This window comes from Aulostomus chinensis, chromosome 5, assembly GCF_037954235.1.
Source record: "Aulostomus chinensis isolate RoL2024-O1b breed Wild chromosome 5, RoL_Achi_v1.0, whole genome shotgun sequence".
In the NCBI taxonomy this organism is placed as follows: Eukaryota; Metazoa; Chordata; class Actinopteri; order Syngnathiformes; family Aulostomidae; genus Aulostomus; species Aulostomus chinensis.
The window spans coordinates 27587717-27612620 of NC_141324.1; the positions used below are offsets into that span (position 1 = coordinate 27587717).

At 49.8% G+C, this 24904-nt stretch overlaps 3 protein-coding genes across 5 annotated transcripts; all 3 read right to left on the minus strand.

The window, feature by feature from the left end:
* Positions 1-210: 210 nt before the first annotated feature.
* On the minus strand, positions 211-2331 carry c5h7orf25 (chromosome 5 C7orf25 homolog). Its single transcript, XM_086204368.1, has 2 exons — positions 2101-2331; positions 211-1568 (listed from the first exon to the last, which is right to left on the minus strand). The coding sequence occupies exon 2, from the start codon at positions 1550-1552 to the stop codon at positions 296-298; it is 1257 nt and encodes a 418-aa protein (XP_086060494.1). The 5' UTR covers positions 1553-1568; positions 2101-2331; the 3' UTR covers positions 211-295.
* A 376-nt stretch (positions 2332-2707) lies between these two features.
* On the minus strand, positions 2708-7241 carry dnajc1 (DnaJ (Hsp40) homolog, subfamily C, member 1). The gene is made up of 12 exons (XM_086204367.1): positions 7011-7241; positions 6051-6152; positions 5916-5962; positions 5621-5786; positions 5432-5526; positions 5077-5170; positions 4908-4992; positions 4606-4769; positions 4209-4328; positions 4021-4069; positions 3431-3825; positions 2708-3289 (listed from the first exon to the last, which is right to left on the minus strand). The coding sequence occupies exons 1-12, from the start codon at positions 7167-7169 to the stop codon at positions 3221-3223; spliced, it is 1545 nt and encodes a 514-aa protein (XP_086060493.1). The 5' UTR covers positions 7170-7241; the 3' UTR covers positions 2708-3220.
* Positions 7242-8099: 858 nt separating this feature from the next.
* On the minus strand, positions 8100-24191 carry amph (amphiphysin). 3 transcript variants are annotated; one of them, XM_086204366.1, is made up of 23 exons: positions 24026-24191; positions 22575-22655; positions 22366-22420; positions 21216-21310; positions 20993-21088; positions 20808-20915; positions 20399-20484; positions 19942-20017; positions 19714-19796; positions 19128-19266; positions 17224-17343; positions 16977-17060; positions 16619-16645; positions 16436-16453; positions 14759-15434; positions 13632-14671; positions 12560-12601; positions 12078-12269; positions 11848-11892; positions 11620-11673; positions 10571-10759; positions 9069-9170; positions 8100-8990 (listed from the first exon to the last, which is right to left on the minus strand). In XM_086204366.1, the coding sequence occupies exons 1-23, from the start codon at positions 24092-24094 to the stop codon at positions 8886-8888; spliced, it is 3582 nt and encodes a 1193-aa protein (XP_086060492.1). In that variant the 5' UTR covers positions 24095-24191; the 3' UTR covers positions 8100-8885. The 3 variants fall into 3 exon arrangements, with proteins under 3 accessions (XP_086060492.1, XP_086060491.1, XP_086060490.1); XM_086204365.1 differs by lacking the exon at positions 13632-14671 and having other exon boundaries at positions 15180-15434; positions 17224-17334; positions 24026-24186; XM_086204364.1 differs by lacking the exon at positions 13632-14671 and having other exon boundaries at positions 15180-15434; positions 24026-24186.
* Positions 24192-24904: the final 713 nt, after the last annotated feature.

The following is a 24904-nucleotide window of genomic DNA, read 5'->3' on the forward strand; positions in this document are numbered from 1 at the left end:
ATGATGTCACTACACCTGCATGGTTTCGTATCCCTTGCCTGATGTTAAAAACTGAGTATCAGTACAGCCATCAGTGTTTCTGGGGAATTCTCATTTTTGCCAGATGAACAAAGTTCCTGCTGATGTGGCGAAGGCGGCGCGGTTGTACGACATGAGCTGATTTAAAAAAAAAAAAGAAAGAAAGACAAGACCTGAAGTCTTTATTGAATTTATTGATGATCAATTATTTCAGATCCTTCAACATAACTCATTCATAATTAACTCAAATTCCATCGGACCCTAAACAGGAAGTCTCTCAGATGGGTGTGGCCCTCCACTCCTTTCCCTCAGTCAGCGCTCGCGGTTGGTGAATGAACACACTGTATCGGACGCCCTGATTAGCTGCTGCCCTGACAAAGCGGCTGTTTGCTGTCATGGTGATGGCACGCAGTGAGTCTCCGGTGCCGAAAATCATGAGCGAACGGTGGTTGATCTTAGCGCTGGGCAGAAGTTGGAGCGTACGATCTGATGGCTGGTCATCCACCAGGTGGAGGCGTGCCAGCAGCTGGCAGGCACGCTCCTTCTCACCGGGGCCGCCCAGCGTGTCCAGGATGAGCTGGAAGTCCTTGACAGCAGCGCGGCTGGCGTACAGCTCCTTCCCCTGCATGAAGGTGTTTAGGCGAGGCAGCACCTGCTCCTGGCGCTCCTGAGCCGCCTGCTCCGTCAGAACTGGCTCTCTGAAGGTGAAGTGACAGCGACCGTGACTCAGCGATGACACATACGTGATGAGCGTAGTGATGTCCAGGTTGACACGCCGACACTCCTCCACCTCCACCTGCGCAGGGAATGCCAGGCTGGCCACCACTGTGCCGCGGTCCACACGGGTCAGTTCAGACACTTCCTCCTCATCATCATCATCTTCATCATGGTGGTCAACAGCATCACTGTCCAGCTCCTCCTCCTCATCCTCACTAGCTTCTTCCTCCGTCATCACACAGTTGACAGCCACGATGTCCCCTCGGACAGAAACCCCCATGTCCTTCAGACGGTCCGCCATGGGGCTGGAGACGCCGTTGTAAAAGGCAAAAATGATGTGCGGATGGCGGTACTGCACAGGCTGCTGGCAGCTCGCCTGCAGAAAGTCCCCTGCCTGTCGGATGATGCTCTTGTCGCCATACTGGCCCCGCCCCTGCCAGATGTTGTGCAATGCTTCCGCCTTCCTTCCCACCGCCTTCACCCAAGTGTGTCCTCCATTGGCCACCACATCAACCACCAGCGTCTGCCTGTGTCCTGCAGCATCCTGGTAGGAAAAGACGTGCAGCAGGGAGACCACTCCCTCCAGGCTCTCCGCCGACTCAATGATGGCGGTCAGATGAGTCAGGTTGGTGCTGTGTAGGTGAGATGCCTTGATCAGCAGCTTGCCAGCCTCCACCCGCCGCAGGTAACGCAGCTCCGCACGAAGTTTTCCGCAGAGCTTCCCCCGGCCCTCCACAGCCTGACCCAGCTGCTCCGCCCGCTGCAGCAGCGCTTGGGCGGCGCTGATTCGCTCCTGCAGCATCACTTGCAGAGACATGATGGCCGCATCATACCTGAGGAGACACATAGGAGATGAAGCGGCACAGAGATGTCACAGGTCAGGTTCAAAAGGGGTTCTCAAAGGAACCCACAGGGAAAACTGGGAAATTTTACATATATTTGGTGAAATTCAACCATTTTGCTGAGGAGCCTCCGAAAGACCCTCGCTCCTGGGAGCTTGAGCACGTGATATTGTTTTAAATTACATCGTCCTGTCAATCATGTTCTTGTCAATATCATCAGGTCGTTTTAACTGGAACGTTCGAGAACGTTTCCTTTAACTTCACGACTGAAGCGAGGAACACGTTGAAGGAGGAGGGATCCCGCGGGGAGAAAGGAACCATAGTCGTGAAGCTGATCGGTGGGGAAAAAAAAACAAACAAACCACCTGTTCGTGTAAAGTTATTCAACAGAATATGAGCCATAGCCAAGAGGTTTGGCTCGTTAGCTTTAGCTGCTCTCACTGCTAGCTACAGCTTGTTAGCCTAGCATCAGCAGAAGTTGATTAAAACAGGACAAGACACATTAAAGACGCCGGACACTTACGGCAGCTGTGACGTATGAAGTTAAACTTGCAGTGATGCTAACACTGCTGCTAACGGTTGAAACTAACTGACAGCTTCCTCCGCTTTAGCCTCGGTGGACGCCGGTAGGAACAACCACAGAACGAGCTTCTTCTTCTTCTTCTTCTTCTGTTATTACGTCCTCGTCTTCTTCTTCGTTTATTTTCTCCTCCTCCTTGGCTTTCCTTCTTCTTCTTCTTCTTCTCCGTTTTATCGCGGTTGGTAAATAATGTTTTGGTGCACTACCGCCACCTTATGATATGGATGAGAGGGAGTGTGGATCGGATCTAAACACACCCACACACGTGACGGCAGAGTGCCTTTCCCCCCAGAAGTGTAGCCTCTGTTCTCCTGAAATAAACATCTTTCTTTTCTCTCAGGTTCTGGACTCCTGGTTCTCCTCTCAGGATCAAATTCTGATGCTCCACCGTCACCTCCTGGTCGCTAAATTCAAATCTTCCTGAAATACACCACACAGCTCTGGGAACTGATATACCTAGGATCTCTGTACAGAAATATGTCACCCAGTTGATTGATTTTTTTATTTCTTCAGTGCAACAGAAAACCCTAAGTGTTATTTATTGTCATATCAAACAATCAGGGACAATGAGGGTCTTGCTAAGGGCAGGGCGAGCGCTGCTTCAGGGCCCTGGGGGCCGAATCCAGTCAGGTCACAAGGAGAGAGAACCATGTAGAACCTGACAGAGTGAAATGACACTGAGAGCAAAGACACACGGTCCACGTGAGCCGATGACCAAATGTTCCCTCGTAGGACGACGAGTCACAAGCTTCTCATCCTCGCTGGAGCCGAAGGTTCTCAGAAGAACACGTTTACAACAGTTTAACGTGACAACCTGCATGAGGTAATAAATATGTTTATTGATCAGTTGAACAGATGTGATTGACAGCATGCTGGGTGGAGCTAAGGCACATGAAGCTATGAGGTCAGACGTCAGGTGACTTCGTTTGACACCACACGTTAGTTATAAAAACTCACACCTGAGCAGGTGAGCCACCATGTCACACGGATAAAAAACAAACAGTTCAATGAGGAGCTCTGACAGGGGTCAGAGGTCGCAGCAGGAGGCGGCAGTTGGGTTTCATCAGCTCTTGGCTTGTTTCCTCTTTTGGACGAGCTCGGCCAGCATCTTGTAACGGATCATGCACTCCTCCTGAAACCAATACAGACCAATCAGGTGATCAATAGACTAATCAGAACACACCTGAGGATGTCAAGACCCGCCCCTCCCCGCCCATGAGGAGGGTCACAACCTGCCTGCATAGAGACACTGTCCCACCTTCTTGTAGCTCACCTTAGTCTTCCCTGGGACCACCTTGGCAATGCGGTCCCAGCGCTCGGCGGTTCCTCGAGGGAACTGTTGCAGAGCAAGTTCCAGCAGCTTCTGCTGATTCTGAGTCCAGGCGGCAATGTCCGAACGCTCCCTGTTCTCCTGAGGCTCCGCCTCCTCCTGCTCTGCTACTGGGTCGAAATCTCTCTGTCGCCGACCTCTGAGCTTGACCTCTCCTACGTCTGCTGCTGTGTTGGGCTTTCTGTTCCTCTTCCTGACCCCTGTAGATGCTGCTTCCTCTTCCTGCTGCTGCTGCTCTTCACAAACACCACCCACTCTCTGAGTCATCATGGTGTCAGGGACAGGAAGTGACCTCACAGGCGGAGGAGGTCCCTTCAGCTCTGAAAGCTTAACCAGACCTGCAGTGTCACACAGACAACATCACGGGTTAGTGCACCTGACAAGAACCTGATACTCGAGTAGAACCCAAATACTAATGTTGGAACTACTGCACAGCCAAGAACTAAGGAGAACCGGACACTGGTATTAACAGTTAAAAATAGAACCCGACTGACAGTGGAACCTTGTCAGACAGGAGGAGCAGTAGAGGTTACCTGAGGTCAGACTCACGTTGTCTTTAGCTTGTTTGACTTTATTCGTCACCTGTTGAAGGAAAAAGTTCCGTCAGTCCCCACCAAACTGAAACCATCTGGAGAGGAGGAACCTCAGAACCGGAGAACTAACACACATCCCCAGTATGAGTGAAGCTGAGCTGGTTCTGAAACCAGTTTCGCTGGCTTACATCAGTCACGGATCTTCCCAGCTCGTGGGCGATCTTCTCCCAGCGACCCGGCGTTCCACCGGGGAATTTTACCATCAACCTGCTCAGAAGGCTGAGCTCGTCCTCCGTCCAGTCTGCAACCTGAGGACAGAAAACAGAGATCATCCTCCTCCTCCAGTGGGGCTCCAGAACGTCTTCAGGCATGAAGTAGAACCTACTAGTACATCTCTGGTGTTACAGAATAATAATTTGCTGTCATTGGTGTGCAAACGTGTTGGTGTTTCTGGTTGCCAAGGTCATCAGGTGATGACAGCCCTTCACTGTGGCCCCCACCTCCTCTGAATGAGGTCAGACTCATGTTTGCCCCCCCCAGCAGCAGTAAAACTAGGAGAAACACCGACGTTTTATAATGTCAGACCTTCTTCCGGGCGGTCCTGCAGTCCTGCAGCCAGTCGTCCACCTGGTCCTCCACATCCTCGATGGAGGCCATCTGCTGGTAGCTCTGGGAGTTCAGCGTCTCTGGCGACGGCTCATAAACGGGAAATTCCATCTTGGTCTTCTTGACCTTCGGCCTCTTCTCTCCTGAGATGGCAAACGTGCTGGTAAATGTGATGTCACGTTCATGTGCGACTGGGACAACTCTTTAAGACCCATCAATGATTGTGAGTGGTTATCTACAACAGGTTAAACAACACCGAGGGAACAAGAAGACATATTTACTGGTCACAACTTCCTGTTCAGCTTCAGCTTCTTCTCTCTGCTTTTGCTTCATCTGCTGGTAGTCCTCATAATACTGATGGACCTCCTGAAACACACAGACAGAGACCGGGACTGGTCACAGACTGAGACCCACGAGAGACCGGGACTGATTGGAAACCGCTAGGTCTACCTGGACAGTCTGTGGGAGGTTTTTGATGGACAGGTACAGCCAGATGCTCAGTTTCAGAGGGAGGATGTCCTGCCAGTGAGGCCGGTCCTGATCTCTGACAAACAGCAAGGAACCCTGTTAGTCACCAGGTGGATCACAGGTACCAGCGCTGCAGCAGAGTGACGCTGAGCAGTGCTGACAGTGACGAGTGTCCTCCCACTCCGACCTCCAGCGACTCCTGGCTAAACAATGACATCACTGGACCCTCCCTGTCTGTATCTTGGCCTCCGATAGGACGCCCCGGTTCTCCCCACCAATCTGTCCGTTACAAACAAACCAGCAAACAGGAGAACCAATGATGATGTCACAGCTGTACCTGTCGGGCCGGTCGTCGATACACCTGAGCTCCTCTGCAGGTTTGGCACTCGGCTTCTTCTTCTTCTCTTTTTTCTTCTTACTCAGCAGCTCATCCTGGACACATGCAGGATTTAGCACAGTCACATGACCTGCTTCCTCCTGATCTGCTCTGCGTCTGCCTCTGCTCTGCTCTGATTGGCTGTCTCACCAGCTGTTTCTCCAGGTAGATGGACCAGATGACCGCATAGTGGCCCACGGTGAGGATGAGGAAGAGGAGGAACGCCAACTCGGCGTTACTCATCTTCCTCACACGTCTGTAGTAAAACATAGGCTGCCGCCAATCAGGGAGCCCATTCACCAAGATGTCATCATACCTGAAAACACACACACACACACACACACACATTTCTGAAACTATATCAAGTACAAGAAGCAAAGGGGCCGGCGGCAAGGTGGGAGTGGCAGGCGGCAGGGCTAGAGGGGCCTCAGACAGGTGCACTCACCTTCGTCGTCGCTCCTCATCCTTCAGGACCTCATAAATGGCGACAAGCTTCAAATGAAAAAGAGAGATTTGGATTAACATCAGTTCATCTGTCACTTCTTCTTCATCGTCATCATCATCGTCAGTGTTTCCTCACCTGTCTGAACTGAGTTTCAGCATTTTCATCTTTGTTCTTGTCGGGATGCAGAGTGAGAGACAGACGCCGATAGGCCTTCTTGATCTCCGCGGCCGAGGCGTCCTGAGCACAGACAGACAACACAGCTGTGAGACACGAGCCACAAGTGATGATGTCACAGACGGGCACGCTGGCAAGATGACATCATTCTTCCTTTGTCAGAAAGCCAGGTGATGAGTCAGGAAGCCACCCAATGACATCCAGGTCTGCACTGCTCTGAGCTCCCAGCCGGGCGTCATCAGACTCCATGTTCCAGCCCGTGTGGCCTCCGTCAGGTGCAGCAGCAGCACCAGGCTCCATCACGATGAAGAGACTATCCCACTGAGCTCAACAGGTGCCAAACCTTTACAGAGGAGCCGCCCTCCCCATGGACGCCCAGCATGGTGCCCGCTAGCACCTCAAGAGTTTATGAAGACATCGGCTGCATGCTGAGAGTCTCTTCACTCATACTGTTTAATTTTATCCTGGGGGAGGTGATGAGGAAGTGATGCAGCTCCTGACGGAGCTTCAGTCACCAACATCAACCTCGGGTCTAATCTTCACGTTCATGCGCCTCAGGGAGAGCCGCGCAGTTCTTCTGCGTCATGCACTCATCTCGCACTCTGTTCCTCAGGCCAATGTATTTTTATAACATGAAGTACTGAAACTTTTCTGACCTGCATCGAGTTTACTCGAGTTGTTTTGTATTCTTGAAATAAAGTCCAAGAACATAAGCCACTACGGCGGATGCTTGGCTCTGCGGCTGCGCAGAGAAGTGGCACAGGTTCTGTTTCTTCACCACACACAAGTTCCTTGGTTAAACTGGACCACCGGTCCGCCTCGCTTTGCAGGAGTTAGCTTTCGATGCTAGATAGCATAGCGCCGGTGTGAGTGCGTGGCACTAGCTTAGCATTAGCGGTTACCAAGGAGACAGGCACGAACCTGGTTGAGCGACAAGAACTGGTAAAAGGTCTGCGGGATCTCCTCCACGAGGTCCAGCAGTTCTAGATCCGTGTCCCAGGCGGCCAGTGGGGGGATCAAGGAGACCAGCAGGCCAAGGCAGACCAGCCCGGACCCATACGGACCCACACAGACCCCCATCACGAAGCCCCCTTGGCTATAGACCTACAGAGCACGGGTACACCCAGCACGGGTCCCTGACCGACAGCTAGTTGGCGTACCGCTGATTCGACAGATCCCAGCCAGTCGTTTCCGGGTTGCACGTCGTTTAAGGCGCATTAGCGTCCCCTGCGGTGGTGGAGGCTCTGAGGATACCAATGAAAATCTTCACCCCCGCTTGCGTAATGATGACGTCATATTTCAGGCACAATTACAGGTGGTTTGTGGCAAAGGTGTCGTCATGAAACGTAGGGGGAAAAAAAACCTTTAAAAATGTTCAAACAAGCTCTTCATGTTTCTTCATAGCGACTCTGATTGGACGCTAAAGCTGCGCTGGGCAGTTGGGTTGAGCCAGCCTGCACTCAACCGTCAGACCAGCTTAACTGAACACAATACCTTCATAATACTTGTATGCAGAATGAAGTATTGTAGTACTTCACCACACCAGTATTTCGCAGGATGTGTTTTCTGTGGTGTTTGCGGTTCGACAGCAGGGTCATTACAGCAGTTTGGGGTCTGATGGTATTGTAGATACTACAGTATCTTTAAGGGTTGTGACACTTAAAGTTTTAGATGGTGGTGATCTAAAATCCATCCATTCATCCATTTTCTACTACTTATCCTGTTGAGGGTCACGGGATCCCACACAGGAAGACCCCGTGCTCAAGTCTGGGCTTGAACCCAGAACCTTCTTGCTGTGAGGGGACAGTGCTGACCACTGCACCACCGTGCCGCCCTTGATCTTAAATTCCAAGGCTTTCCCCTCACAGTTCCACCCTGTTGGGGGCACAAGATTTGTGACTGTTTATGAGGCAGAAGAGACTTTTTAGTGGATGAAGTGCGACTTTTAACTTCAACCGTCTTCTTTATCATCAAGTCATGATCATCCGAACAGACCTTTGACCAGTCGGACCGTGGGAACTCGTATTTATTGGGGTGACATGACAATAAAATCTACATGAGGTTGAACTTCACCATCTAAGGAAGTGACATCATACGTGTTGATTTACAGAGCTGCTGGAATAAAGATCCCCGATATGTAGCAACAACATCGATTGCATATTGGATTGTTTCTGAACTTCCATTAACTCAAACAGGTACAACTGCACAGCCGATAGAACACATGTACATACGGTTTCAACTGTGGAGGGATTTTATTTTCTCATTCACAGAAACACTCGTCATATATGCCAAAGAAAACACCAGCACACACACTCACTCACTCACACAAACACTCACTCTCACACACACACACACACACACACACACACACACACACACACACACCTGATATGACATCAAACACTAACAGTGATTCGAGGATTCACGTTTCACAGCACGACACATTCTGGTAAATTCCACAAAAGAAGTTACACTCAGTTCTTTTGTTTAAGTTCTCCTGCGTTTTCAGGGTGAACACGAACGAACGTCAACATCCCTGGTTGGTCAAACATCATCATATATGTTCCCTCGCAACATAAAACATCTCAGTCCTGCAACGGCGGACCTGAATATCATGTCATGCTTGTTTCAGTAGCGCTGCAGGTTTTTATTAGGCTGATCTACCAGAGAACGTCTCATGAGGTCCAGCAGAAACAGGTTCTACATATTTCTTTTTTGCCTTTATTTGTTTAGTTTGAACGGGGAGAGGTGTTGGCTACATGCTGCCGGCTCCGACTCTTTGTTGGAAGAGGCGTTTTACTCCAAACGCTGCGTAAAGTTTTCTGGGAAGAGTCCCTTCTGAGCACCAGCTCCCAGAACGAGCCAGTCGCTCTCCTTGATCCCCGTGAGCCAGCCGGCATCCTGCAACGACAAGAGCAACGACCCGTCACGACCTGCCGGCGTCACCCGCCCGGCTCGTGTGTCTCAGGCTGCTCTCACCTGATCCTCCAGGGAGGCCGTAGGAACCACGAGCACCACGTCACCTCTCTTCAGTTCCAGCTCATCTGAGTTGGCCGCCTCGAAGTCGTGCATCGTCTCCACCTGCAAACATCCCACCGCCACGATGAGGAGGCTTTTGGCCAGTTAGCGGCGTTGATGCTCATTTTCACACGTGGCATCACATTCATGTATCATCACGGCATCTGTATGAGTTACCACTAATCGCCAAAACCCCTTTTATATGAATGTTCATTCCGATTCGATCAGCGAAAGCGCGATCAATGATATCAGTTACACGCGCTGAATACGTGGCTGTTCTCCTAATTTTTCCCCTCCTAGCTCGTTTGGCGAGTCACGAGATTGATGACACGTGAACTGAGTGTTGGACGGGCCTGCAGGCGTCATCAGAAAACTCATGCTGGTCATGATCCGTAAACACTGAGGAACGGTGATTCTCTGCCGGTTTTCTGGAGCGGCGGCCCGACGGCATCACGACGACCTGCTTCCGCTCAGCTCGTCAAATTTAGACGTCGTCCAGGGGCTGAGGCTTGGGTCAGAGACTGGCAGGCAGAGCTCGTCTGCTGGAGAAGAGCAAGTCATACCTGCTGTTTTGCGACATCACCATGGGTATTTCTGTGCGTTTGGCAGTAAGTAGCTTAATGACTGTCGCCTCAACGCTCGCTAAGCCGTTGCAAAGTACCTGAGCTGAGTTTGACTTGTCTCATCAAGACGCCAGACGGCGACCTCTGATTCACCCCGGCTGCTGTTTCTGAGTTTTTCTCTCCTCCCTCCAGGGGTTTCCCAGCATTTCATTTGCTGACCTCCATCAGCAGTGTGATGTCACACACAAACCTACCTTTCCAAAAAATGGCGATAGTCCAACCTAAGTGTTTATGTGACTCAGGAAAATGAATATTCCACTAATAAGATGTTTGCGTGCAGCGCAGCAAGACGAAAGATAGGAACTAAAGTCTGCTGTTGTTTCTCTCCTGTCAGGTTCAAGTGTCACACACTGAGACTTCGGAGTTATAATTTCTCCTGATGTGTATTCATTATGTATGCAAGTTTAATAATCAATGAGCCTTTGAATGTTTTTCAGGCTGTTAGATGAGACTTGTACGGCTCGTTAGCAGGCTGCATGGTAGCACTGAGCTAGCACGCATTCATATTCAGGAGAATGAAACCTGACTAAGATCTTCGTTTCCCAAATGTTTTGATTGAAGAAGGCCAACTTCACGAATTCCAACTGGAATTTGTTGTTTCTACGACCCTTGTCAAATTCAGAACATTTCTGCTTCTTGGAATAATAAATTAATAGTAAGCAACTAATTAGTGTGCACTGAAACACAGAAATGGAGGTGCACTCTGGTTTCAGTCCACATAGTCTCTTCCCATCTGTTTCCTTTACAGATGTGGACGTCGCTATTAGAGATGTGGGTGATTTACTCGACTCACCTGCCGCATCGCTCAGCCACTCTGACCTCCCTGGTGTTTGCACCCACCTTGTACAGGAAGTCCTCAGGGAATCCCGACACGTCGCCTGACGAACTCATGTGTTTGACTGTTTGGTTTTCAGCTGCCACACAATTGTCACTGATGGCGGTGGGGGAGATGATGTCAGCATCACGGTCGTCATCACCTTCATTGCTGGAGGCCGGCTCAATCACCACAGAGGGAATTGCCATCTTTTCCTGGAAGAGGAAAACAACATTTAGCTTTGGAACCTTTTCCCAAAACTTTCAAGGACCTCCATGTTCCCCTTCAATGGTACTTTGTTTTTTTAGATCACACAGCTTCTGTCATGGATTGAGACACTGAAGACGACCAAAGCTCATTTGTCCCTCACACAAGTGCAGGCTTGGACGTCTGTAAGGCCACCTAGCATGCTAACTCATGTACACATATGAGCTGGATAACTGCCCTGCACGTGGTTCCCCGGGACCCAAATTCAGGGGATGGTAGAGCCCAGCAGACAGAATGTGGTTCCTCAGGCGGGACTGGAAAAGCTGATGCAGCTCAAGCTCAGTCAGCCGTGAGGGGCTAAGAGTGGAGCCACTGCTCCTTTGAGTCTAAAGGAGCAGTGGAGGTGGTCCAGCATCTAGTGCGGATCCACCTGGATGCCTCCCTGTACGTCCGGCTGAGGGGAGACAAACTCAGGACCAGGTGGAGGTACTACACCTCCATGCTGGTCTGGGTACGCCTTGGGATCCCCCAGTCACAGTTGATTTATGGGGCCAGAGAAGGAGAAGTTTGAAGTTCCTGCGGGAGCTGCCACCCTTGCAACCTGGCTTGGGATAGATGGTTGAAGATGGAGGGATGGATGAAGCCAGGGAATGAGGAAAAATATATTTAAAAACACAAAATATTGAGAGAACTAAAGGTGAGAAGGCTGAGACAGCTGGGGAGGAAATTCTCAAAAAAGAACCAAAGCACAGGGCTGCATCCTCCAGCTCTTTCCGACGAAGGTGAGTCAGTCGATGTCAAAGTGAGACAAATTCCTTTTAATCTTGGATTCCTTCTGCCTGCTTCTGCTGAGGTTGGATATATTTACCGAAGCCTCGTCTGCAGGACTCTCCTTCCTTTCCTCTGGAACTGAGACGGATTCCTGTTGGCACAAAAACACACATTAGAGTTCTCACTTACCAAATGTATTCATAAACCATTCAGGAGGTCCATGAGAGGAGACTCAAAAGGATCTAATTAATACGGTTAATCAGGGTTTTTTTGTGTGTCTAAAACGATCCAGGATTCCAATTGTTGATAAATGTTGTTGACGAACCTGAACGAGCTCCAGCTTCTCAGAGCCTGAAGCCTCGGCGGAGAACTTTGAAGAGAAGATCACATGTACGGACGCGGTTAGTGTTCACGATCAGGATACGTGATGACAAAAATAACCCCAACAGGATCACAGCTCGAGCAGCTGATCACATTATCAACTATGAGGATGATGAGACAATCACAGATGAAGCACTGACAGACCCCATGATGCTGATCTACACTTCTACTCACAGCGGCTCTTTCGTCTTTTGGACTGCCAGAACTTTCTGCTGTGTCTTTCTCACCAGCAGGGGGGGCTGGCGGTTCCTCAACCTCACCAGCAGGTGGGGCTGGCGGTTCCTCAACCCCACCAGCAGGTGGGGCTGGCGGTTCCTCTGTCTCGGAGGCTTCAGGAGCCTTCGTTGATTCAGTGTTTACGTCGTTCTTTTTCCAAAAGTGCAAAAAAAAAAAAAAAAAAGCCATCAAAATCAGAATGAATTGCTGTTCTCATATTCTAACGCACCATCATTATCATTATCATTATTATTATTATCATTATTATGTGCACTCGTTTTCTTCCCATTTCCTTCCCACAAAAATAAAAAAAAAAAAATCATATCAAAGTTTGATCCACAGTAAATTCATGAAAGGAGACCAGGGAGGATCAAACCACAGCACCAACACACAGAAGATCAGACTGAGCAGACATTAGGGTGCTAGACATCGTCACTCACCAGTTTATCAAAGTCAGCAAAAAATGCTGGCGCCGCCGCATCCTTCAGAGAGCGTGTTTCAAAAATAAAGAGGAAGAATTACACCTGGCAACCAAGACCTGGAGAGACATGACGGTCGTTTAGAGGACAGGGGGAGGAACACGTGAGCGGACGGACGACACTGGGAACTGGGATTCTGAGGGTTTGCTGACGTCACCGTGCAGGTAAGGTCCGAGCCCGAGTCATCCGATCATTGAGATATGATGACTCGGACCACGTTCAGAGACCGCCCACAGCACGCCATCATCACACCAATGGCAAACCAGCGGCATGCCAGCGCATCATCATTATTGCACGCCGCCTGCACGGAGCCTCCAGAGATGGAGCACAAGCGGCTGAACAGTTGGGAAACACGAGTCTCTTCACGTCTGCTTTGTGTTCCGGGTTCTTTTATCATTACAGATCGTTTTGATCGACTTGGACATGAAAAACACAAGAAGCAGTCCTGAATATTTTTCAGGCGTTCGTCTCTCAAGACAGTGATTCGTAACACGCATCGCCCAGCGAGAGGTTCAGAGAAACGTCGCTGATGCGATGATGTCGATGGCGGCTGGTATCGTATTCAGATCTTCCTACCTGCATGATAAAATACTGGTTTGGCAAACGAATCTGACGTTTCTCTTTCTCAACTCTCAATCAGACAGGCAGGAATAGTGGAGGAGGGCAGAGTGTGAAATTGTGGCCTGGTGCAGAAGAATCTTTTTTTTTGTTTGTTTAAAAAAAAAAAGAAAAAAAAAAGAAAGGTCCCGCCGGGCCCCTGGCAGGCACTGGCGCCTCCCCCTCCAGTTTCAGGATGTCCTGGAAGAGACCCTGAAATACCTGGGAATGACTTTGTTTGCCTGAAGGGAACTGAAGTGACACGTTGGCAGGGTGAAAGGTGAAAAGATGAACTTGGTGTGAAAATGGGTGTTTGACATGAACGCTCAGTGAAAGCTGGAGGGGCTAACGGGGCCCGGGGTCAAAGGAGGGGACCGGGACTGCTAGTCTACTCTTTGCTAGTCTACCACGCTGACAAAGGCAGGAAAGCAGATACCTCTTCCTTTTCTGTGTCTAGCTCTTGGTACAACTTTCCAAATCTCCGGTTTGCAGCCTCATCTTCGGACATGTCTGAATTTTCTGGTTCTTTCTGAATTCTGTGAAGATTTAGGGCTTTAATTCTTTCAGCTGCTGACCCGAGGATGGAGGGAGAACTTCCTTGGATGACAGAAGAGTCGAAGCCACCACTGTCGCTAACTTGCTGCCAGGATGAGGAGTCAGAGGCTGAAGAAGCAAAAGGATCTGTATCCCACCCGGCTCTTCCATCTCCAGGAGCCACGACACCGCGTTCTCCCAAGCTCTCAGCAAGCTGATCTAACTTAAAACTACCCCCCTGGCCACTAAACTGTGTTTCAGCAAAGGGATCTGAATCAAACGCAACTCCTCCCTGTGTTTCAGCAAAGGGATCTGTTTCAAATGCACCTCCTCCCTGTGTTTCAGCAAAGGGATCTTTCTCAAACGCACCTCCTCCCTGTGTTTCAGCAAAGTGATCCGTCTCAAACGCACCTCCTCCCTGTGTTTCAGCAAAGGGATCTTTCTCAAACGCACCTCCTCCCTGTGTTTCAGCAAAGGGATCCGTCTCAAACGCACCTCCTCCCTGTGTTTCAGCAAAGGGATCTTTCTCAAACGCACCTCCTCCCTGTGTTTCAGCAAAGGGATCTTTCTCAAACGCACCTCCTCCCTGTGTTTCAGCAAAGGGATCCGTCTCAAACGCACCTCCTCCCTGTGTTTCAGCAAAGGGATCTTTCTCAAACGCACCTCCTCCCTGTGTTTCAGCAAAGGGATCTTTCTCAAACGCACCTCCTCCCTGTGTTTCAGCAAAGGGATCTTTCTCAAACGCACCTCCTCCCTGTGTTTCAGCAAAGGGATCTGTTTCAAACGCACCTCCTCCCTGTGTTTCAGCAAAGGGATCTGTTTCAAACGCACCTCCTCCCTGTGTTTCAGCAAAGGGATCTTTCTCAAACGCACCTCCTCCCTGTCTTTCAGCAAAGGGATCTGTTTCAAACGCACCTCCTCCCTGTGTTTCAGCAAAGGGATCTGTTTCAAACGCACCTCCTCCCTGTGTTTCACATGTCAAGACCCCCTGAGCTTCCTCCACTGACTGCATAGCTGAAGGACTTGGACTCGGTTTGTGGGCGATGGTTTTGTCTGCTGCTATCTGAGGACAATATATTGCTACACCATCAGCTTGACTGTCATGGACACCCTCCTGTCCCTCTAAGGCCTTTGCACTTGGATGATCGTATGAAAGTTCATCGTCTGCGCTTGCCCAGCCCCCTCCCTGACCTCCATCACCCCATTCCTCAGCAGTCTCATATTCAGACCCTGACCCATCAGGAGAATGGGAGCACTTTTCCCCTCTGTCCTCCGTGCTGTCCTCAATCTGTTCACCGTACTCGTTGGTGAATATCAGCCCTGGGGTGGACTTCCTGCGCTCTTCCTGCCTTCCATCCTCTCCCCCTGGACTTGCCTGTCCTGCCTGAGATTTGCCACCTCCAGCTGGAAGATGAAAGTATGTTTGAGCATCGGGTTCCCAGCTGCTAACCTCATCCTCCGCAGCAGCAACTGTTGCCTCACTTTCCTGTGAATGCGGAGGTGTAGCTGCATCTCCACCCGGCTGCTGGCCATCAGCTTGAGCCCAGTCATGAGCCCCATCCTGTGGCCCGCTCTGCGCCCCCTCAAGCCCTGTGGCGGAGGCCCCAGGACCATCGAGGCCTTCAGATCCTGAAGCAGCCTCCCCATTGGCTGACGCCGAACCAAAGTCAGCAGACCAGTCCGCGACGAAGCCGGTTTCTGCAGCCTGCTTGGAAAATGCAAGGAACAACAGGTTAAAGAGATAGTTGGGATTGACTGGAGTGGGCTTGTATGAGGTGGACACTGTAGAAGGGGTCTGACCCTCACAGCAGCAGCACTGCTGAGGACGGTTCCGCAGTGGAGCGTATCCTGTATTACATTTTTGCAGAGAAGACCCAGTGACCCACCTGTCCTGAGGACCACACCCCTGCCTGGCTCATACAAGCCCATTCCAATTAATCCCAAACATCCTTCTGACTTGGATGAACCACACCGATCAGTTCAAATTCATTCTTCTTGTCCTCTGTTGAGGACATTTGTTTTGGTAAACCACTTGAGTAACTGATGGAGAGGAGAATGAGGACACAAGACGCAGTCAGAATGTTTACATGTACAGGGGGGCGGAGCTACAGTTAAAGCTTGATTGGGTCATTGAGCTGATGTCCCAGTATACACAATAGGGGGAAGAACCAATATATTCACACGAGTATGTCAGCCTCCAGAACACTAGGTGGCGGTACGTCCCCCTAACAACTGGTGGCAGTTGGACTATTAACAGACAACACCTGACGCTGACAGGTTTGTCTCTTTGTCCAGAAGTAAGATGTTTCTGCTGTACTTTTACCCGCCATGATGCCCCTCCCCACCCTTGACTTGGCACTGTTTGTTATCTGGGTTAATCACTGAGGTGGACCCTACCGAACAGAACCAGGCCGGAGTTATTCAACCACATTATCTAGGTGTGTTAGCCTGACATCCAGAAATTGGACTTCCAATTTCAGTCACGCTGACATGTTCACATGTCCTCTCGGAGTCTGGTTTGAGTTGGATGAACTCAATAAATCAAATCTGTCTGAAATCATGCAAAGGCACCGAATGGCATCGGGAGGTTAAAGAATCCAGAGTTCGAACCAACAGAACTGTCAGGGTTGAGGGTGAATTAAACCAACAACAAACAATGAATTACAGGTGAAGTCATCATGAGCAACAGAGCAGTGATGTACTTACAGCCTCCGATGGTTGTGCCTTCCAACACAGAGAAAGTGAATTATGGTTCACGTCTGCACAAACTCAGGATAATCTTATTCATTTATAAAATACAGGTTTTCATTCATTCCCAACTCTCCCATTTAACTGGGTTTTAGCACCCCCTAAATTTAATTTCTGAAGGAAGTATGAGAGGTGACTCACCGACCACATGTCCCAAGGCACGGCGGTCTAGAGGGGCGGAGCACATCAGACACACTCACGTCACTCATCACGGCATTAAAAGAAATGTGACTTCTGCCCACTAAAGAAACTAGCATCAAATAGGACGAGTGCTCACGTGTTTTACGTATGTGTGTGTGTGTGTGTGTGTGTGTGTGTGTGTATGTGTGTGTGGTCTCTTATTAATTAACTCCAATTTAATCTCCTGCGGGCGCTGGCACCCACCGCAGAAAAATAACACGAAAAACTGGCATTAACATGTTCCTCCTTTACACGACCTCTGATCCCAGTTTTGCATCTGTGCTGAAGCGGCTGAACGCGGCGGGTGAAGGTACTGAACCTGTGGTATTGGCGAAACGCTTTCATCAGGCTGAAAAGCATCGAAGTCCATATCGAGGAGAGACTCTCCAGGTCTTTCGTTGGGCTGTGGACAAAACAAGAGACACACAGGTGAACACACCAAAGCACAGACACACACCGGTGGTCGGAAACAAAGTCTGTCTCATGTGTATGTGTGTGTGTGTGTGTGTGTGTCTGTGTGTGTGTGTGTGAGAGAGAGAGAGAGAGAGAGAGAGAGAGACAGAGACCTGCGATGGTGATGGTGCTGGTAAGAATTCCCCCCCAAACAGGTCAATGATCTGCTCCTCTGCCACCTCCTTGGTGGGTGTGACCTTCGGCGGAGGCGGCACCGGTGGGCCCTTTTTAAGCTGTCAGTCAACAATCAAGCATTAAAAGATCCTCCCTCAGCTAATCAATCAATCAATCAATCAATCAAATCTCTATACTCGACTCTCCCAGAGCAGCAGGTGTCATCAGCTGATAGAATGTGTGTTATCAGCAAGAATCACCCACTCAAGCTCCAGGTGACACACGCCCTCTAGTGGTCGCTTCAACTATGACCCCAAAAAACACATGAAGCTGCTAGACGAGCACTTGGATCATCTCCAGGCGGCTGATACCGTCCAGAGTTTCAGCCACTGTAACCATGACAACGAGGCTTACCAACTTCTGGATGTCTCGTTTTGGATATGACGGCAAAAGGTGTAAGTTCGTCCTGGTCACAACACGGACACACGCCAGGTTCACAAGCAACATGATTTTAAGAATGTGCTACTGATCCTGGACCGCTAAGATTCACAGCTGATTCAAATAAACAGATGCTGCTGTCAATCATCAGCAGATATCATGATGGAAGTCAGACGCCCCCGCTCCAAACTGTAGGAACGTTCTAGAAGGTTACACAGAAAGGAGGAAATGACGGCGTCATAATGAGTTCTTACAATGTGCTTGAGAACATGAGTGATCACTGCAGGACTACATACAACTGATGACATCAGGATGAGGAGGCGGGACTACATACAACTGATGACATCAGGATGAGGAGGCGGGACTACATACAACTGATGACATCAGGATGAGGAGGCGGGACTACATACAACTGATGACAGCAGGATGAGGAGGCGGGACTACATACAACTGATGACATCACTGATGAGAAGGTGGGACTGCATACAACTTAAGACACCAGGGTGAGGAGGCAGGATGACATACAACTTAAGACATCACTGATGAGGAGGCGGGGCTACATACAACTCATGACATCAGGATGAGGAAGCGGGGCGACATACAACCAATGCGAGCAGATTGAGGAGGCGGGGCTAAATCCGTCACCTACGGGTGACTCAGCTATGTCGCTATAGGGTTCAGTCCCACCAGCCCATGGGCGTGTTTGGACATGATGGACACAATCACAGGTCAGAGTGGCGGGACTGAAAATGCTTCCAGGAAGCATCAACACAACAACAACAGTTACAGTTCAGGTGGCTCTACAATGCTGGTACCCAGAAGCCGATGTTCCTCAAAAACACGGACAACCCCTCACTTGCGTGTTTAGACTCATTTGACTTGTGTCATTAACAGATGATGTCATCAGCAGGCTCCTCCAGTTCAGCCTGTTGATGAGGCAGCTCAACCAATCAGACTTAGCTGGGATCTGCCAGCCAATCATCTCATCACAGTACTCAGAGGTCAGAGGTCAAACATGTTAAGACCCTAACTCATTTCATCAGCAGACGCATGCTAACGTCATCTTGACCAGCAGTGCTGCATGATGGGACTGTGAGTCCAGTCACCGTGTATCCGTCACATCAGGCTGCTGGAACCAGGATTCTAGAAACTGAGTCTGCAGACACCTTGTAACTTCAGCTCCTGACTGGAGTGTAAACAACATCACGGACGTTTTATTCTAACTCAACACAGAAGACGAACGTGGTCAGATTCACTCACCGATCGACAGATTCAAGTGTGCAGCGAAGAAAACAGTCACAGAAAGTTATGGTCAAGTTTCAATGACAAAAGATTAACTAGACATCGAGCTGAAGGGATGGTCGCTCTCCGAGGTGAAGTCACGGAAACGCTGCGTGGCGACTCTGTGCAAGACACTCATGAGGACGTTTGGGTTTAGTTTCAGTCCTGTTCCGTGTCTACATACCTGTGTTGGAGATTTGGGCCGCGGAGGTCCCGGTGAGACTGGGCGGAGCATGTGATTGGAGCTGGCGTCTGGACTTTCCGGTGGACTCTCATCCTCTGGTGGCGATGGTGTTCTCGCGAGTCTCAGTGGTCCCGAATCACTGGTGGAGCAGGAAGAAAGCAGACGTCCTGTCACCCAGGTGTCAACCCTCAGAGGGCATAAGACTGTATGAAAAAAGAGTATCTAAAACATAATTGAGTATAGTTTGATTTTCCAAAGACACAATTCAAAAGACAACATCTAAAAACCCTCCACACCGGCTTTTTTAATTTGTGCTAAGCCAAGCTAGCTAAGCTACTGTACTCCTGCAGCCAGGACATAAAAAGCATACAAAATTAGCTCGCTAACAGCTAATCAGCAGCCAGTGCTAGCAGGGGGGAGGGCGTTGATCATTTAATAAAACCATTTTCAAGTTTAACTTTTAATGATGTGGGACTTCAATCCTGCAGAATGAAAATAATAAAAGTCCCTGATTATATGAGCTCTGATGTCACGGCGGTTTCTTCTTTGATCGCGGCTCTATTGACCAATCACAGCCTAGACTGACCTCGGCGCTCCCTGGATGGTGAACATTTTGTCGGAGTGTTGTTCACTAAGTTGAGTCATGACCTCATAAAGCTGCTTGCACACCTGCAGAAGGTAGAGAAGCATCACAGAACGCATGACATTCACATTGACATCAGATCTGGATTATCGACCGTGAATAAACACGCTCTTATGCCACTGGTCACACAAAATAGTTCAGTTAAAGGAGAGAAACGCCCCGCCCCCTCACCAGAGATATCTCACGGTGAAACTTCGCCTCTAGACTCGTCACGGCCTTGAAGGTGCCGATGTAGAATCCAACACGGCTGCACATCAGAGAGAGAGAGATTGTTAGCACATTAGCACGTTAGCTGGAGGGAGACGCTGCCAAGATGATCAGGGTAAACAACCATCAATCCTGCTTAAAAGAGACGCCGCAAATGGATGGCAATGCAATGAAGCAAAAATAGAAGACAGGAAATGGCAACAAAACGTACGGAGCGATGAGCTCTGACTCTTCAGGACTCAACCAGTCCATCGAGCTACGAAGCCTTTCGGTCTTGGATTGAAGAAGGAAGGTGACACAAACCATAAGACTGAACAACTGACAGGTCCCGACGCAGAGCGACTTCAGATGTGGCCAAGCGGGTGGGTGGGTGGTTCTGGGTGGCTCTGCGTGTTGATGATGTGCTGTTGGACTGACTCACCTGTCCCAGAGAAACGGCAGCTCATCCTGCAGTCCCACGTTCAGCTCATCAAACACCCTCTGGGCCTTCTTCAGCTCGTCCTCCGCCTAGAAGAGCAGCTCTGGTCAACATGACGCCACCTCCACCAGTCCAGGATACCCAAGGCCCAGCTGTGGCCACCCCCCACCCCCGTATTATTACTGGGACCAGAAGTATTTTCAAGATGGCCCCATCCATCAAAGTTACAGCATGATTGTTAAGCACAGTAACGTTGCTGCATGCGGTCCAGAATATTCATCGAATTGGACCCATCCCAAAGCGGCGTGCACCTTTGACCTTTAGAGCATGCAGACAGGGCCAAGAGTCCCTCGTGTGTCACATGGTCAGTTTTATTCTTCCGAGCACTTTTGATTACAGGGGAGTCACAAACCTTCATCATCTTGCGGTCGTTTTTCATGCCGGAGGCCTGCAGAGTTTCTACGTGATGGCGGGCGCTGTCGTAGTCAATGAGTTTCCGGCTTCTTTTGGCCACGCGAGTCTGAAACATCCAGTTTCAGCTTCCAGTCAGCTTCAACATCGTCGATCTTTTATGACCAAAGACGAAGACTCAGTTACCTTGAGGTCTGGAAACTGCTGCAGGTACCCGTCCATATTCAGCAGCGTTGAGTCCACCAGCTTGTTATGGAAGTCTTCCCATAAGGCATCACAGTCCTGCAGGACACACACGATGGGCTTCAAGTCGTAACGTTTGACTTACTAACCATGATGTCATCATCACGGAGGAAATTTGTCTCTCGAAAACAGGAAATAATTTGATCCTGAATAAGCAAAATCGAACCTTTCCGATGGTCATGACGTCATCTTTGCCGTGCCAGTCTGGTTCGTAGACCTCATGGAGGGACTGGGTCAGGTTGATGGAGGCCTGCTGCATTCCTGCACCACAACACAAAAATGAAATGAAACTCAATCTTCCATTCATCCATCCATCCATCCATCCATTTCCTACTGCTTATTCTGTTAAGGGTGGTGGTGGGTGGAGCCTATCCTAGCAGCCTTCAGGTGAGAGGTGGGGTTCACCCTGGACAGGTCACCAGTCCATGGCAGGGCCAACACATACAGACAGACAACCATTGGCTCTCCCAGCCACGCCTACGGTCAATTTAGAGTCTGGATTAACCTGGTCCCCTCTTGATGTCTTTGGACTGTGGGAGGAAGCTGGAGTACCAGAGAGAACCCAGCAGGAACAGGGAGAACATGCAGATTCCACATCTGGAACCTTCTTGTTGTGAGGTGACAGGGCTAACCACTGCACCGCCCGAAACTCAATCTTCCACCTGTCTTTGTCTGCCTTGTCAGGACTGATCCTGGATCAGTTACACTTCCAGAGCAGTAGCCTAGCCTTCAAAATAAAAGCGTCAATCCTTTATCATTATTCAGGTTTTACCAGAGCTCATGAGTTACTCTTAATCTGAAAATTCCTGACTAGAAGTGAATCCAGTTCTGCCTGTTTATGAGCTCAACAAACTAACCAGTGACGACCTCCCACATGATGACCAGCACAAACCTGCAAATGAAACAGTTGCATCATGTCCTCGAGGAAAAACATGGTGGGGGGGGGGGGTAAATGTGGTCATTCGTCCGTGTGTGTGTGTGTGTGTGTGTGTGTGTGTGTGTGTGTGTGAGGCACGTGTCCTTGATGCCGCATGTGCTGTACGACCGAAGGGTCGTTTCCTTTATTCGTTGAAAGACACAAAGGTCTGACTCCTGTTTTTTTTCTATTTTATTTGAAAAAAGGACTTCTTGTTGATAACTGTGCTGTTGCTTGATGACCTTTCTGTGACAGAGGTTTATGTATTTCAGATGTATTTATTAACTCATTTACACGTGTGTGTGTGTGTGTGTGTGTGTGTGTGTGTGTGAGATCCTCCATGTTCCCGTGTTATCCTGCACGTGTGTAACTGTTCGCTTCACATGTCGACAGGTGTCACCTTTGATGGCAGCCATGTAGGATTTCATCTCCCTCTGCAGCCGCGAACCTTCAGACTGAGGAGCAGATCACAAAGAGCAGAGGTTACCATCCTTGCAGGGACCCTCATCATCCATGAGCTCATCACCTCTTCACCCCTGACCTCAAAGCAACCCGAGGTCAGGTGTCGTTTACAGACTAACGAAGGCGTTGATTGGACGGCGCTCTCACCTCCTGCCTCCTGAAGTTGACGACGATATGTTCAAACTGCTCATCTTTGGTTTCGTCTGCTTTTCCCAGCTTCTGCAGCACCTGCAAACGAACCGGTAGTAAAAATGAACCACCGTTCTCTGAACTGACGGCCGTTGCTGCTCGCCACAGCCGCGTTTTGTCCGGGGCGTGTCTACATGCACAGGCCTCAGGACCACACGTGACATTTAGCACCGCTCGAATCCCAGCCTATTAACAGTGATGCTACTTGCGCCGTCCTAATTCGGTGGAGAAACAAGTACCGACAGGAAGGTTACACGTACGCAGACAGGAAGTGAACGCTGGCGGGACTCAGAGGACGATGAGGGGTGTCTCTACATCATCAACTTCAGAGCGGCGAGTGACCGTGAAGCCGCTCTCAAGTCTTCCTCACGCTGCCAGCGTTTTCTACAGATGCTACTGACCCTGAATGCAGCACCATGACCTTTATGACCCAACTGATCTGATTGAAACGCCTTCACTGACCTTGCCATGTGAGCGACTCTGTGACCTCTGAGAGTTTGTGGTCACGTGGCAGGTCGGGATAAGAACCGTTCAGACTCAGCGTGTTTTAAAACATCTGGGATCGTAGCTTCCAGGATGGATGATGTCACTTCCTGATGACCTAAGGACTCTCCCGCTCCTACAGAACCGCTGGTGCTGGACTGACAGGAACCAAGATGGGAGGTGATGATGATGACAGCAACTCTGATCTCATCACTCTGGTTCTGTCACAGAACCTCATGACCCCATTAGAACCTGGGCTCTTGGAGCTCAGGACTTCGGGGTTCCTTGATTCTCTAAGGTAGAAGGGAGGCGGAGCTTCCAGCCATCTTCCCTCCGGAGGCTGATCCTGATTCTTATGTGAGGTGATGGGTCTCCTCCGACCGCCAGGCCCACCTGGTCGGTGCTGCTGAGCGGGGGAGTGTGCGAGGCCTGCGCTTCTACATGTGTGGTTCAGAGTCCAGGAGGTTCTATAAATAACGTGCAGGTAGCTGATCTCGCGTCAAAAGTGACGTCATCAGGCCGCTACAGTATTTCACGCCTCCACTTCTTCCGACCTTGGAGGAGAAAACGCCTCCGTTTTTGTTTTTTTTTTACTACAAACATCAAAAACATGGGGGACGTTGCGCCGCACGCGTGACGTCATGGCGAGGGGTTAGAGTAACCATACACAACAGCCAATGACGTCGCTTTTCTCATGTTTCTGCGTGCTAATTTCAACAGATGCATGACGTCAGGCCAACCGGTTAATAGGAAAAACATCCCAATCAATAAAATATCGAGTTTGGTTTGAGAGGAAATTCAGGTTCAGCTGCGGCCTCGACGCTCCGACCCCCCCGTACGTCCGTCCTCCTCCAGCCCTCCAGCCCTCCATCCCTGCATCACCAGTATCCCCAGCACCACCAGTAAGACCAGCGGCAGCCTCTCACCTTCTCCTGCGCCCGATTCAACCGTTTCTGCACGTTTTTCGCGAAGATTCCCGTTTTAATTTCCGCCATGATGCCCGCAGAGAGAGAGAGAGGGAGAGAGAGAGAGAGAGAGGGAGGGAGGGAGAGAGGAGGATTAACACAGAGAGATGAGGAGGGGGAGGACTACGAGTGTGTGTGTTTGTGTGTGTGTGTATGTGTGTGTGCGTGTAGGGGGCGGGGCTTAAAGCGACAACACTAACTTGATTGGAGTGTTTCAATCAAACTTCAGTCTTATCAAAACGTCACGCGAGGATGTTCGCGTAAATGAAACAGTTGAATCATCCTGGTTTAAAAAAAAAAATCTCGCAGCTATTCATCTTCTCGCGGTGTTTGTCTACAGGTGGAGCAGATTACTCAGGTGCTATTTTTGGATTCACTTTTTGGACTGAAATATCCAGGCGACGTCCGGAAGTGATGTAACCTGGAGGGACAGAAAAGTCTACAGAGACGTTACCTGTAGAATCTACCCCGAAATTAAAAGAGTCTCGCGTGTCTCGTCATGTGACCTGAAGCAGTTCTAACATGTCAACACAGACGTGACGTGAGGCAGGTGCATTTAAAGCTGCAGGCTGGGGGAAGTGGTTGCGGCGTCTGCAGAGATCCAGCAGGGGGCAGCAGAGATGTGTGACCACAACTGACGTCAGAGATCAAAACACTTCAGTCAATGACCAAACGAAAACATTTTCTTGTGTTAAAAAATAAAGTACAGCTTGTATCCTGTGGCCTCAGAATGGTGTCTGGTTGGTCTCTCCGTGACGGCCATGTTCGTCTGTATTTAAGCAAAACCCCCATTATGAAAGCGGGGCTGATATGAACCATTAATAACCTCAGACCCGGTCA